Here is a 14,247-nt window from a genome sequence, read left to right as displayed (position 1 = left end):
AAATGTTCCTTGGCCTCATGAACTGTTCCAAGTTTGCTCCGGAGTGCCCTTCCTTCTGTCCTCGCCGTGTGAGACAATCATAACAGATGCATCGCTCAACAGCTGGGGTGCCCACAGGGGAGATCATGTGACACAAGGCACTTGGACCTCTCAGGAAGTCAGGATACCTATCACCATCCTGGAACTTCAGGCGGTACGTAAGGCATGCCATGCGTTTTTACCAGCTATCCATTCTCTTTGTGGTCTTGTCACGTTGGACAACACCACTACAGTTGACTACATAAACAAGCAAGGAGGCACAAAGTCCCCAGTGCTGTGTGCGCAAGCAGTATGCCTCTGGAAATGTTGCATTGCACATTGTATCCATTTGTTGGTAGCCTGCCTGTCAGGAACCTGGAATGTGATTGCCGATGCTCTCAGCAGGAACTTTGCCGCTGACCATAAATGGGAGTTGAATGACACAGTAATTGTGGACATTTTCGGTCACTGGGGAACTCTGATCAGGGACCTCTTCACATCTCATGCCAACACCCAGTGCATTCAGTACTGCTCAAGGGGAGGACTTGGTGCCCATTCACAGGGCAATGCCCTGGTCATCAACTGGTTGGACTGGATCAGCTACTCCTTCCCTCCCCTATTACTCTTGCTGTGCATCCTTCACAGACTCCAGTGGGAGATGGTGATTGTCATCCTGATTGCTCCGTTCTGGCAATCACTAGTTCTGGTTTCCTCTTTTTCTCTGCATGTCGAAGCATCCTCCACTCCTGCTCCTGATGTTTCTGGAACTGTTCACACAACACAACGACAGACTCCAGCACCCCTGTCTGCAGATGCTGACAGCTTGCTTTTTGGATGGACGCCTGCACTAGCATGGGAGTGTGCGTTGGCAGTAGAGAATGTCCTTTCCAGTAGCAGTAAGGACTCCACAAGATGATCCTACCAAGCCAAATGAATGCGTTTTGCTTCCTGGGCCCAAGAACAAGGTCTTGCCCCCAAAGCTGTGGACATCCCAATGCTCTTAGACTATTTCCTCTATCTGAAGGCCTCAGGACTTGCTCTCAACTCCATCAGGGTTCATGCAGTGGCTTTTAGTGCTTTCCACCTTCCCGTTGAGGAGCATTCCATTTTTACCCCTCCTTTGACTGCCCAATTCTGGAAGAGCCTCGTAAATAAATACCTGCCCATTCAGCCTATCACTCCGCAATGGGACCTCAGTCTAGTGCTTACATCATTAATGAACACTCCCTTCAAACCTCTTGCCTTCTGCTCCCTTTCTCTTCTTTCCATGAAGGTCGCTTTCCTGGTTACTATTACCGCTGCAAGGAGGGCTGGCAAACTGAGGGCCATGATCGCAAACCTCCCTCTCACCGTGTTCCATAAGGACAAAGTTTCACTGCACCTGCATCCCAAATTTCTACCAAAAGTGGTTTCTTGCTTCCACCTTTACTGACCCTGCATTTGTCCACTTTCTTTCCCACACCTCAACTGAGGAATGCCAGCTTCACTCCCTCGATGTATGTAGGGCCCTGGCCTTTTATCTACAAAGAATGAAGCCATTCTGGAAGTCTCCCAGATTATTTTTTGTCATAGCAGAGAGAATTAAAGGGCAGGCCATTTCCACCCAGAGAATCTCGAAGTGGGTCTGAGGGTGTATTATGCTCTGCTATCAGTTATCGAGATGATTCCCATCAGTTGGGATACGGGCCCATTCCATGAGAGTGCAAGCATCAAATTCCACCACATTCCAAAATGTGCCAACTTGTGGACATATGTAAGGCAGCCACATGGAGTTTGGTACATGCCTTTTCTTCTCATTATGCTCTAGTGCATGATTCTGCAATGGACACCTTGTTTGTCACAGCGATTCTCCGCTCCACAGTTCCATCATCTTCCTCACACCCTTCTCCTAGCTAGGTACAGCTTGTTACTCACCTTCAGTTGAATACAGTAGGGACTATCACTCAAACAAGAAGGGGAGGTTACTTACCTGTAACTGGAGATTCTAAGAGATGTGTGGTCCCTGACTGTATTCCAATCCCACCCTCGTTCCCTTCTGTTGCTGATCTGGTAGATTCGTGGTAGAGAAGGAGCCAAAGATGCGGTCAGTCTGCCCCATCCTTCATTGCCTCAGAAAAAACCATGAGGCAGTGCAAGGGCATATGCATGGACCGCCGGACATTTCTGCTTTGAAAAGTTCCAGCGCCGGGCACAGGCTGCTTGCTCATAACCCTCAGTGGAATACAGATAGGGACCACACATCTTGAAGAACCTCCAGTTATATGTAAGTAACCTCCCCTTCCATGCATGCTGGGCAATGTGTGGAGGGAACAAGGACTAATTCTTCCCTGGCTGAGTTTAGGGCAGTACTGCTCACTGAGGTACTAGAAGTATTGAGAATACTTTGTGCCACAGTCTTTGCTTAGGACCCTGTCCAGCTGGTAATTGGTGCTATTTAACAATGATTTAACAGTTCCACAATATAATTGCAGATACCTCACGCTTTTTCAGTTGAATATTAACATGTGCTTTGGAAGAAACTATTTTAATAAGGCTTGTCTACATGGCAGAGCAAAGCATGCTAGAGGGGTGCGATTTGAAAAGCACAATAACATGCTCTCCAACTGCCCTGTGTAGACCCTGCTCTAAAGGTCTGAAACAGGACTACATCAGTGCGAACCAGGTACCTGAAAGAGAGTGCCCCAGCTGGGTCTAAAGGGGCAGCAAGTGCATAACATGTTACAGCACTGTACAAATCACAACTCTCTAGGGAGCTTTGCTGGCGCCATGTAGACAAGTCCCTACTCATACACACTCATGGGTTCTAAATTAACTGAAACCACTCAGGAAAAAGACCTGGACTTTATTGTGGACAGCTCAGTGAAAAGATTTGATCAATGGATTTTGGTGGTTAGAAAAGCAACCAAGATGTTAGCGAGTATTAAGGTATAAAGAATAATACTTCAAATATTATAATGCCATTCTATAAATCACAGGTGTGGCCTCACATAGAGCACTGTTCGTGTTGGGTCATGCTGTCTCGAACAGGATGTAGTACAAATAGAAAAAATCCAAGGAAAATCAATTAAATTAAATTAGAGGCATGGAAAAATTTCCAGATGAGGAGACCCTAAAAATTATTAGGGTTGTGTTTTACCAGCCCCTAGTATCTGAATATCTTTGTTATCTGAAATCCATATCTGGCCATGTATCTAATGTTCATATCAAAATAGCAACTGTTCTTTTTGAAGCATTCCTCTGAGATCTTCATCTTAACAGGGCTTACTTGTATTTAGTGTAGATAAGAAATAAATAAGAGGTGACATAGTGGAGATCTATCAAATAATGAATAGTAAAGAGAGCAATGTCTACTTCTCTCATAATACAAACACAGGGCTGCAAATTGAAAGCAGGATCAAATAAAATACTTTCACATGATGCATAACTCACCTGTGTCCCTCCTAGAGAGCTAATTGCCCTATTCTGGATCTACAAAACATCTTGCTTTGTATCATCGTTCCATCTGTTCTGTTTCTCTTAGCAGAAAATGAGAAGGCAAGCCAGCGTCATCTGGGCAGGCAGCTCTGTGAGCCACTAGCAAGGTCCCTGCGGGACCAGAATTTGGGTCCTTTATTCAGTGATTACTGACATTCATTGAAAATGCGGCCTACTCAGTGCCACCTGGCAGGACGTGAGTACAGCCAAATGAAGCCTGTGGCCAACATATGGGTTGGAATATGACGACTCCCTTCCGGAGAACCCAAAGTTTTTGGATTCATCTGAATGGAGCCCAAAGCAGCGTGTGGTTAGGGTGGAGGAGTCTGAGAATGTCGTTTACCTGGCTTCGGACAAACTAGGACTGGCAGATTTCACAGAATGGCATTAGCAATGCACACACCAATTTAAAACACACCAAAACCTAAATTTACTAAATAGTGTAGGAAAATATGAGGCTAAACCCCACAGCAGAGTTCAACAGCAGCTTCCCATCAGTGACTTCCCACCAGTAGAACCCGCGTTCTTGGCCCAGCAGATGCAGCAGATCACACAGGATGATAGCCTGGTGGTGGGGAACAACTTGCACAAGGCACAACTAAACCCTCCCATATAGTGTACCTATAACACAGCCATTTCCTCTCCTCCCGTGGATCCTAAGAATGTGAATCATGTATCCAGCAGCAAAAAAGACCACAATTTTACTGCAGTGCAGTTCTTGGTAAACACTCCCCCCCAACACACACACACATGCTTCAAACTGTATTAATCTCTTGCAGATGAAAAAAGTAAGTTGCTTTTTCTGTAAATGTCCCTCCATCTGTTTGCTTCTGTGTAAAAGCCAATATTTAAAATGTTCTTCAATTTAGAGATCAAACGCTGGGGGGTGTTACCTTACTATAAAACAAAAGCATCCCTGGGATTATCTGAGAAACAATGTTTACAGTTCTGTTAGAAACACGTCATCCTGGAAATACATATAAGGTTATACTTGTGACAGGTAAATGTTAATTGCAGGCACATTTAGGGAATAATATTAAATTAGTTGCACATTCTGTGTCCTTCCTTTTCCTTTCCTGTGCAGGGGGTCCTTCCCCCTAGGGTCTCTCTAGCTATTATGTTGTGCCTGTAAAAACCAAGACAATTCTTTAATCACAAAAAGATTGGTTGCAAGTTGATATGCTTTGAATAAATTATTAACAGCCGATTGCACAGTGCTTTTTTCAGCTCATGGCAAACAACGAGAACCAGGAGCCCAGAGAGACCCAACCATGTTGTCAGTTGGCTGTGGTCAGCTCTGCTCCCAATCTGCCAAAGGCCAGAGTTACACTTGGCATTCCATCATCTTGCCACGTTCTGCCCAATATATAAACCAGCATAGGATGATTTTCATGGGGAGGCTTTACCAACTTTAACAGTCACCGAAGAAAAATAGTCAGCACCCGTGATGGTTGAAATGTTGTATGTAGTGTAGGGACAGTTCGTCTTTCATGCTCTCAAATAACAGCCAAAACAATTCCTTTCTGGTGCAAACAATTGAATTTGAGTTATTTTCATTGCACACGAGTATTAGCACATGTTTACATGGAATCTATATGTAAATTTTAGTGAGAGACAATGTCACAAAATATAACAGATTTCTCAGTAATCCAATCCTGGTGTGACTGCTACCACAGAAAAATATAATGAAACCACCTCTAACCGTGTTGAGGCTTTAGTATTCTTTGCCAAGTTCTGTTGTGATACGGACTTGGTAGTCCGTAAATTTGTATGTCAATGTTTCCTGAAATCTGCTCCTCTGTGTAATTTCTCTTTCTCTGTTCCTTTACATTGGAGAATGAGTGATCTATAAATAATCTTTTGGTAAATGTTAATTTGGAAAAGACTTTGCTATTGAGCCATGAGGTTTGAAAACTTTCTCAGTCAAGAAGATTAATTGCCATATTTTTGATTTGTACAAATATGTCGGGAAACGAAATTATTATGATTGATTTGTATTATGTTAATGTCCAAAGGCCCCAATTGGAATAAGATCCTCATTATGCTAGACCACATGCTGTAAAAAACAATAAGATGAGGACAATCCCTGCTTCAAAAAACTTACAAACTCCAAGGACAAAAGGGATCAGGGCTAGGAAAGAGGGATACAAGGAAGTGATCAGTCATGAATAACATCAGACTCGTTAGTTGTATTATTTTAAAGCATCATCTTTGTTTATATTATGCTTTTATTTTTTTCATTTAACCCTCATAACCTCCTTTGTTTTTCCCCCTCCTGAAAAAAATAATTGTAGGTAGTTATACTGTCCCCAGCCTTACCAATGCTGTTAACCACTTCCTTAACCACTTCCCTAAAAGTCATTCCTGTGCCTTCCCAACGCTCATTTGCATAACAGCAGCTACTGAAAGCACTTCCTGATGATGCCACAGGGTGGAAGCAGTCTCACTGGCTGATGGTGTGTTTCCACTGAGCTACCACTGCCATTTCCGCTGCCTTGCCAGGGCAGAAGGGCTTTATCATGGGCTGCCCTCAGGAAGCTGGTGTGGTTTTCAGTGATCACTCAATGCTTAAGGTGCTTGCAAGAGGTCTGCTTTTTTTCTATGGCTGATTCCAACTGGCTGTGCATAACAACAAGAGTTTCACAGAGCCCTTCCAAAACTCTCTGTCTGGGAAGTTTAGCCCTTAATGGTGCCATTCCCAATACCACAGCTGGAGCCTGCCACTCACAGGGATCCGCCCACACAGCTCTGGTTGCAGGATTGGAGTCTTAAACTTTAAACTCTTCATGGTAAGGCCTGTCTCTTTATCCAGCACTAGGTTATGCACACGCCTAGGACCCCTGCTCCTATAGTCTTGTGTTGATCAGAATTAGAGCAGGTGGGGAATTTTTCAGTAAAACATTTTTTGTCAAATATGTTTGTGAATATGTTTGAGATTTTGACTTTTTGTCCCAATTTGAGGTGACAATTCTCCCCCCTCCCCCCCAAATCTGGAAAATATTTAAGGGATGGATAGGAAAGCAGTTTCCTGCCCAGCTCTAGTCAGAAATTCAGTTTTCATTTGGGGCGGGGAGTTTTTTCTAGCCATCACGATTGTGAAATACCTCTTGGAAGCATGAAGAGAGTATAACCTGCAGCAGTGATCTCTGCCTGCTCCTACAGACGGCCTGAGTGCATGCTTAAGTGCTTCGGTGAATCGAGGACTATAACATGAGGAGGACACTGCAATAAAAGGGACCAAAGAGAGCAAAAAATTATCCCCAGTATGCTGAGCTGTTAGGAACTTAGCCAACATGAATAATTATTCACAGCCAGGAATACTCAATATTGCTGGTATGTGCTTTGGATACTGTGCTAGAAATGAATTAAGCATAAAGAATAATTCTTTGCCTTAATTTCTGTTATCTGGATGTCCAGCTGGGTGACTGTCTGTCTGTCAGACTGCTAGCCCACGAGGGGATATATTCTGAACTGTGACACCGCTGTAACTCCACTGATTTCAACTCATGTTGGAATCAACCATTCACTTTAATGGGAGATGCATTGGGCCCTAGCAAAGCAGCATGACTCCCTATTCAAGGTGAATGTTTGTACAGTGCAGGGGTTTATTTTTTATTCCTCCTGACCTGCTGGAGAAATAAGAGAGAATCGGAGTGGCTAATTACAGCATGCTGTTGGTTTCAAGATATTTGTTAACCTAATTCTCCCCCATCATGTGCCTCTGCAGCAGTCTTAGTTCTTCAGTAATGGCTCAGTGGATCAGTTTCTTCAAATGTTATGTTCTCTATGTAAAGGAAAGTGAATGTTACCTCTGTTATAGTCAGCAACATGGCTTTTTCCATGCTATCATACATATCTGAAATCCACTCATCCAAAACAATACATCTCTCTGTGGTGACAGCACGTATACTTTCACATTCCTTGCAAGTAACAAATTAAGCATCAATCCGATTTATAAATTATTCCTGGCTTCAATTATTTAGCCAAAAAATCTGAACATACCTGAAATATTATTGTTTCTGAATGATTTTGTATATGTACAGTTCCACTATTCTGTGTTCCCTCGTATGCATAGTCAGCCCACAGAGACATCGACTAGGGGTTAGGCTAATGAAAGGTACCTAAGAAATTCTTCAATCTAGTTTCCTGTGTAAACATTGTCCCACTATAGACTAACCTTCAGATGTTAGTATTAATAGCATTGCCGTGTCATGTAGTTGTATAGAAATACAATGATACTCTGTTGTTTTATTTCAGTGTGGTGCTCACCTGGGGCATATCTTTGATGATGGGCCTCGTCCAACTGGCAAAAGATATTGCATAAACTCTGCTTCATTATCTTTCGAGCCTGTAGATAAGAACAATGCTGGAGAAGGCAGCAGTAGCACCAGTCCTGCCCAGACAGACAAAACCGAGCTGTAGGATAAAGGGTGGTCTTCAGAAAACTCACAGCTTATGAAGAACGTTTTTTCTAACTTGCCTGCTATATTATATCATATTTTAAAATGTATAAAGGCATTCTGTACCATCAGGTTTTTTTCTTTGTTGAAATTGAGGCCTTGCTTGCCAATGTATTTTACTATATAATAGGATCTAAATATTTGTTGACTGACTCTCCTGGTTTTGTTTTTGGAGATTGCTTTGGGGAGGGCTTAAAACAAGAGACTTTAGCCCCATTAGTTATTAGTTTCTTCTTCTTGCTTTAAGAAAAGGAGTACTAGTGGCACCTTAGAGACTTGTTACTATAGATCTGAATATTTTTCCTTTTTTTTGTGAAGAAAAGGGGATTGTGGTTATCTTCAGACAACAGAACACTCCTGAGTGTAATAAAATTCTTGAGATCCCAGCACATCTGTGGTGGTTCTGATTTGTGAGGCATGTGGCCTTTGGTCATGTGTATTCAACCATCTCACTGTATCAACCACACCCTGCAAAAACTTGGACTTAGGCAATTCCCTTCCAACTAAAAGTGATGGATGAGATGTAAAGCCCTTCCTTTGGCTAAATTATTGCCAAAATACAAAGGGTGTAGTTGCAGGGACATATATTGCATTATAATAAATTTTTTCCCCTTGTTGGATGTTGGAATGGGGTATTAAATCAAGCTCAAAACTATTGAGCTTCACTTGTTCAAGGTTCACTGAATAGCCTTTGCTTTTTTGTGAGGCCCTGTCTTCTTCCGCTACAACAATTAGAGCTCTGGACTTGAATTAAAATATAAAGGGGATTATTTATTTGGGCAGGAGCCGGTAGAACTTGTAGAGAATTGAAGTGGATGTGGGTTGACATAGGTGGGCTATTTGCCCTACCCAAGGCAAGGAATCACTACAAGGTATCAGCAGGCTCTGCGGAACCGTGGGACTGCATAATGAAAAGTAAAACGCCCTTTTGAAATACTCCATTTTTAATTTAAACTGGCCTGGGACCATAAAGCCTTGAAGGGCCAGGTCTTTATAACAGGTAGCTATAGTGAGGGGTGTTGGTGGGGAGGTGGATGTAACAAATGAGCATGAAAAAAGCTGGCAAAAAGCCAGACTATTCACTTGGTGAGTTGCTGATTTCCCCTGGCAAGAAGTTGTCCGCAACTGCTCTTAGAGTTTAATTTAGTAGCATATAATTGCGAGTAATGAGGTTTTCTAAGCTTTAGCGAGACAGTATTATCTAACATCACTTTGCCTTGAAATGCTCAGTGACCAACCAGATCAAGTGCTCCCTTTGTGAGTATCCTGTTATGATTGACATTGGGTCCAGTCCTATTCCCGCTGAGAGCAAAATTCCCCTTGATTTTAATGGAAGCAAGATTGAGCCTATTATATCAATAAAACTGAACATCCCACCTGAAATGTAGAGGGTGGCTGCACTCCGAGCTAGGGGTTGCTCCCAGCTCCATGAGCCGTACACGCAGTAGCTCTGTTTGAGCTACTTGGCTAAAAAGAGAGCGTAGCTGTGGCAGCACAAGTGAAGGGAGGGGTACCCAGCCCAAGTCTGCACTTAGCGCCTCGTCCGGGTGCAAACTCAGGGCTTGCATTGCAGTGGCTACGCTCTATTTTTAGCATGCTAGCTCAATGCCAATGGGAATCGCACCCCCAGCTTGAAGTGTAGACACAGTCGCCCTTTATTTTAAAAACAGCCTCTGTAAAAGCGTATAGAAAGGTGAGAATTGCCCCCATCAGCACTATTACAAAAGTAGGGAGGCAGCATAAAATGCTTTAAAGTAAAATGAATACAAATCAAGGTGCTAAATATTTAGGGCTGGATTGTTCAATCCTAACATTAACGAGCCACTACTTGGGAGTAGTCCCACTGATGTCGTGTAAACAATTACTCACTGAAGTAGGTAGAGGTTATACAGGCTAGCCCTTAGTGTATAAAGGCAGTCAAGCTTTTCAGGGTCCCGTGATTCTTTAACAATTTCTTAGAGAAGGGCTGTTCTTATTCCTTACCTTTGTTTGAAGAGAAGTAAGTTTTCTCCTACCACATTTTCAGATACAAACGTAAAAAATGCAACATTATAAAAATGTGGTGCATGCATGTGGTTTAATTTCAGATTGCTCTTGGATTTGTTATCAAGTTTCAGTGTATTTCTGTCTTATGTTAGAGAAATATATTGCTAAATCTTCAGTGAGCAATAATGTCAGCTGTCCTACAGTAGATTTATTTTGGCAGGATATGGAATGCAATGAACTGAATCAATATGGTGAGGTGTATGTGATCTGTGGGAGTTACACCGTTTAACATAGGAAATTCATTGTTCTCTCTCTGCACCACAGCACAGTGCAAGGTAAGAGCTGTTACAAAATGCCAGCACTGGCTGGTATTAAAAAGTCCAAATTTAGGTCAGTCAGCCTGTGGTCATGACAAAAGGATCTTGGGAATTGAGCACATTGTCTAATGTAACAAGTGAGCATTTCTATCTGGTTAAACTTTGTACTGTCTGGAGGCTTATATATACTGAAAGCAAATGATGCCGAAATAGAAAGCTGTCTTTTATAATATCCTCTCTGTATTGCAACTTGGATGTTTGAACAGAATAACTTTTTAAATGTTACCTAAAAGGTACACATACATATTATAGATATCCAATGATCATTTCACCCTTCAGTACCTTTTAATACCTAAAACCTTTCCTCAGAACAGTTCAATACTTTTAAGAAATCGTATATAAATTTTTCAATGAAAATTTCTTTTCATATATTTATCATATATGAATATACAATAAAATTACTTTCTGAATACACACTGCTCTGTTTTCTTTCGTAAGTGTATCTGTTTTTGCCATGGGTTCATCTGCTTTCAACTTCAGCCAATCCTAAGGTGCTTCCTTTATCTGGGTCCCCTTATGACAGTCTGCATTTTGTGTATTTTTTTGATATATCCAACTTTTTATCACAAGCAGCTTTCTGTAGTAGAGGCCTAAGCAGTGTAGTGTACTCTGATTCCCTACATGCAGGAGTCCCTGGGAAAGTATTTGAGAGATCCAGATATAATTGAGGGGAGAGTGCTCAACCTTCACCTTAGCAAAAATCTTCAGCCACTTCCGTATGTTTTTGTGTGTAGTGTAGGACTTTGGGGAGTTCTATGTAGATAGCACTTTGCAAATTATAAGAGTTATACCATGCGAGTGCATAGACTGCAGCTGAACAATTTGGCTGAAAACTTGCATTTTGTTAAGGATTCATCTCTAGGGAAACAGGTTTGGAATGCCTCATTGTTCACAGATTAACTCAGTTTGATAAATCAACTCTACAGAAAGTTTTACAAAAATTGGGGGGGGGAGGCGGGGGTGGAGATGGAGAGCTTTCATGTTGTTTTCAGTCCTGCTTTCATGTTTACATTCCTGGGAACCTAAGTGGTATTGGTGTAATAATTCAGTTGTTAATTGTTCTCAAGTATTGCAGGCATCTAAGGACAATCTGTGTGACAATCAATTAGAATGTCAGGTGACATTCTGAGGACTCATTTTGCCACATTAGTATAGTCTAAACCAACCCATTCTAACCCCTCCCCTTTCTGCCTCCTTTCATAACTGAGATCATTTGGTGCTTCTGGGACTGAGGGACTGATAATACTGACTAAAATGTGACACGGGGCCAGCTTCTCTCTCATGCTCTGATTGTTTTGTACTGCACTGCTGGTATAATCTGACCCTAACACCAGTGTATCCCAGGCAGTGCAAGGAAGATCTTCTAGTGGCTTAGAGCTGGTGTAGAGGCTTTTACATCAATACCCTTCCCTGCTGATGGCATAGCGGAGGAAAGGAGGAATGACCAGGGTGCACCCTCATTTCATGTCAATCCCCAGCTACAGTTTTGGCTCCTTAGGGGCCATTAGATTGCTTTAACTTGATCCAGAGGGGTGGGCCCCACATGCCGGACCCACAGAGGGTAGAGATGATCTTGAAGTCACTTTGCATCCCCAATCACAAGGTTGCGCTGTTTGCCATTTGGTTGTAGATGAGGTTGTGACTGATAACACGGGCAGACTTGGTGCAAGCTTCCCTATGTAACTCTGCCACTAAACATCAGTCAGGACCTGCAATATTCCTGTTGTTCTGATCCTTGGCCTCTCATGCGTCAGCTATCAAACTATGGCCAATTGTGTCATCGTTTTGTAATAACAAAAATTATCCACAAAGGAATGTAATGAGACTGTCACATTTATTTTTTTACTAGAGCTGAACCCAGATCTCCACAGATATGGCTAATGGATGTGCTGCTGTTCCCACTGCAGTCTATGAGAGATTGCTAATGACCATTAACCTGCGGTTGTAATAGTGCCTTCCAGTCAGGAAACGCCTAAGGCTCTCTAGACACGCCATTAACTGATATTACATAATGAAGGGCGAGGTGGTGCTCTGGGTCAGTGAGCTAGACTTTTATCTCTAGTTTCAGTTAGATGTGATATTCTTTACTCCCTGTTCAAAAATGGTATTCCTGTGAGCTGTTAGCCAGCTGCCAGGTTTCAACGTAGAGGTAGCTCCGTTTCTGTAGCGGGGAAAGTGAGTCATTGACCTTATATTTCTATGAATTTCATGACTCCCAAAGCTCTTTACAAATATGAGAATCTGATTTTATTTTAGATTCATATGTAATATTTAAACTATAGGATCAGATACGTAAAGTGGGGGGCCTTAATACAGCAAGGAACGTATGCATTCAGGAAACTATTCAGTAGATGTAGCATCGGTATCTATACAGGTATTTCCATAGCAGAGTCATTTAAAAGAAAGAGAGGGTGAGATGAGGTGGGTGAATGAACTGAACTTTTATCTGTACTTGCAGCTGCATATGTAAAATGATCTGTTAGTGATGTTTTCATAGAAGCTTTGTGATCCATCAGGATAAAGGGCAGTATATAAATGGAAGGCCCTACTCCCATTGACTTAATATAATACCACGATGATGATAATAGGAATCACTTTATCTGCACCTGAAATGCAGCCACCAGTCCGGTGACTTGGAGAAGCTATTTGATAAAGTTCAGCAAGACTCCTTGCCACTTTAGGACAGGGAGTGAGGAATACAATGCCCATCTCAAACTACAGATAAAAGTCTAGCTTCCTATCCCATGGCACCAGCAAGTCTCTGTCTCTCTTTTCACCAAATTATGGTTTTCTGCTGCATAAATTAACATGTATATCGCAGTAGCACCTGAAGGACACGCTCATTACGCTAAGTGCTGTATCATAGGCGTAGTCTGACTTCTATATTGGGGGGGGGAGGAATTCTACACCTGCCTGAGGCTTGCAGTTTTGGGGGGGGCAGCCTATGGCTGTGCGCTGTACAAACATAAATGTGGATGCTGATGCTATAGTTCCTTGTAATGAAGTGTACCAGGCCCTTTGAGGCCCACTGCTGGAGGCCTCACGGTCATACCACACTCCACCCCAGGAAAGGAGCAGTGAAGCTGGATCCTCCAGACCTGCCTAGAAAGGCTGCAAGGAAGCAGCCAATTAGAGCACAGCAGGCTCACATAAAAAGAACTCGAATAAGGAACAGACTGGGAGAACCCAGGGATTGTAACCCTAAGGCAACGGCTGAAGGTGATGGGATCAAGTGGGAAGCACCCCAGGGAATGCAGCAGCAGCCACTATTAAAGGGAAGGAGCAGGTGGCTGCTGTCTATAGGGTCCATGGGTTGGGATCTGGACCAATGGGTGTGCCCGGATCCACCCACCAGACACTGGGGAAGTGACCTAAGCCCTGAAAAGGGGATAAAACCCTGTCCTAAAAGCCTGAGAAAGGGGCTGGAATTTAAACAGGCCCGGAGATGGGGCTGAAGACCTTGGAGAGGGCCAACACTTTGTTACCTGGGAAGGTAGCATTGTGGCCTCTGTGACTTAGCTGGAGGACTGAGCCATTGAAGACCTGCCTGATGAGGTCAACACCCTACAGGGGTGCCAGGAGAAAAAGAAAATTGCAGCACCACTCCCAACCAACAGGAGGCACTCACCAGAGTTCAGGACACCCCGTCACGCTGCTTAATAGTTATTTACTTACTATAGGAAAGAGCCTCATTCTTAATTCACTGGATCTAGTTCTATAGAGTTTCCACTCTTGGCAGTCCCACTGGCTTCAACAGGACTTTGGCATGCAGAGCAGCCATAAGATCAGGTCCCAGCTGCCCTTTCCTAGTGTAACATAAATGTTCTTTACATTCATCTTATTTTTCCAATTTGTAACAAAATGCCAGCAATAAAAGTTAAAAAGCAGGGTTTGACCAACAATTCTATTCTCCGTTAGCTAATAAAGATAAT

General features: G+C 42.8%; 1 protein-coding gene across 1 annotated transcript in view; it reads left to right on the top strand.

The window, feature by feature from the left end:
• The window catches only part of MSRB3 (methionine sulfoxide reductase B3), a 137,978-nt gene extending 127,249 nt beyond the window's left edge, over positions 1 to 10,729 (top strand). The window contains 1 exon segment of the mRNA XM_037887230.2: positions 7,750 to 10,729. Within this exon segment, the coding sequence (XP_037743158.2) occupies positions 7,750 to 7,914 (165 nt within the window). The 3' untranslated portion in view covers positions 7,915 to 10,729.
• The last annotated feature ends 3,518 nt before the right edge of the window (positions 10,730 to 14,247 follow it).

This window comes from Chelonia mydas, chromosome 1 (genome assembly GCF_015237465.2).
Source record: "Chelonia mydas isolate rCheMyd1 chromosome 1, rCheMyd1.pri.v2, whole genome shotgun sequence".
Lineage (NCBI taxonomy): Eukaryota > Metazoa > Chordata > Testudines > Cheloniidae > Chelonia > Chelonia mydas.
Note: the sequence above shows the minus strand (reverse complement) of the source record. Positions and strands in the feature narration are given on the sequence as shown.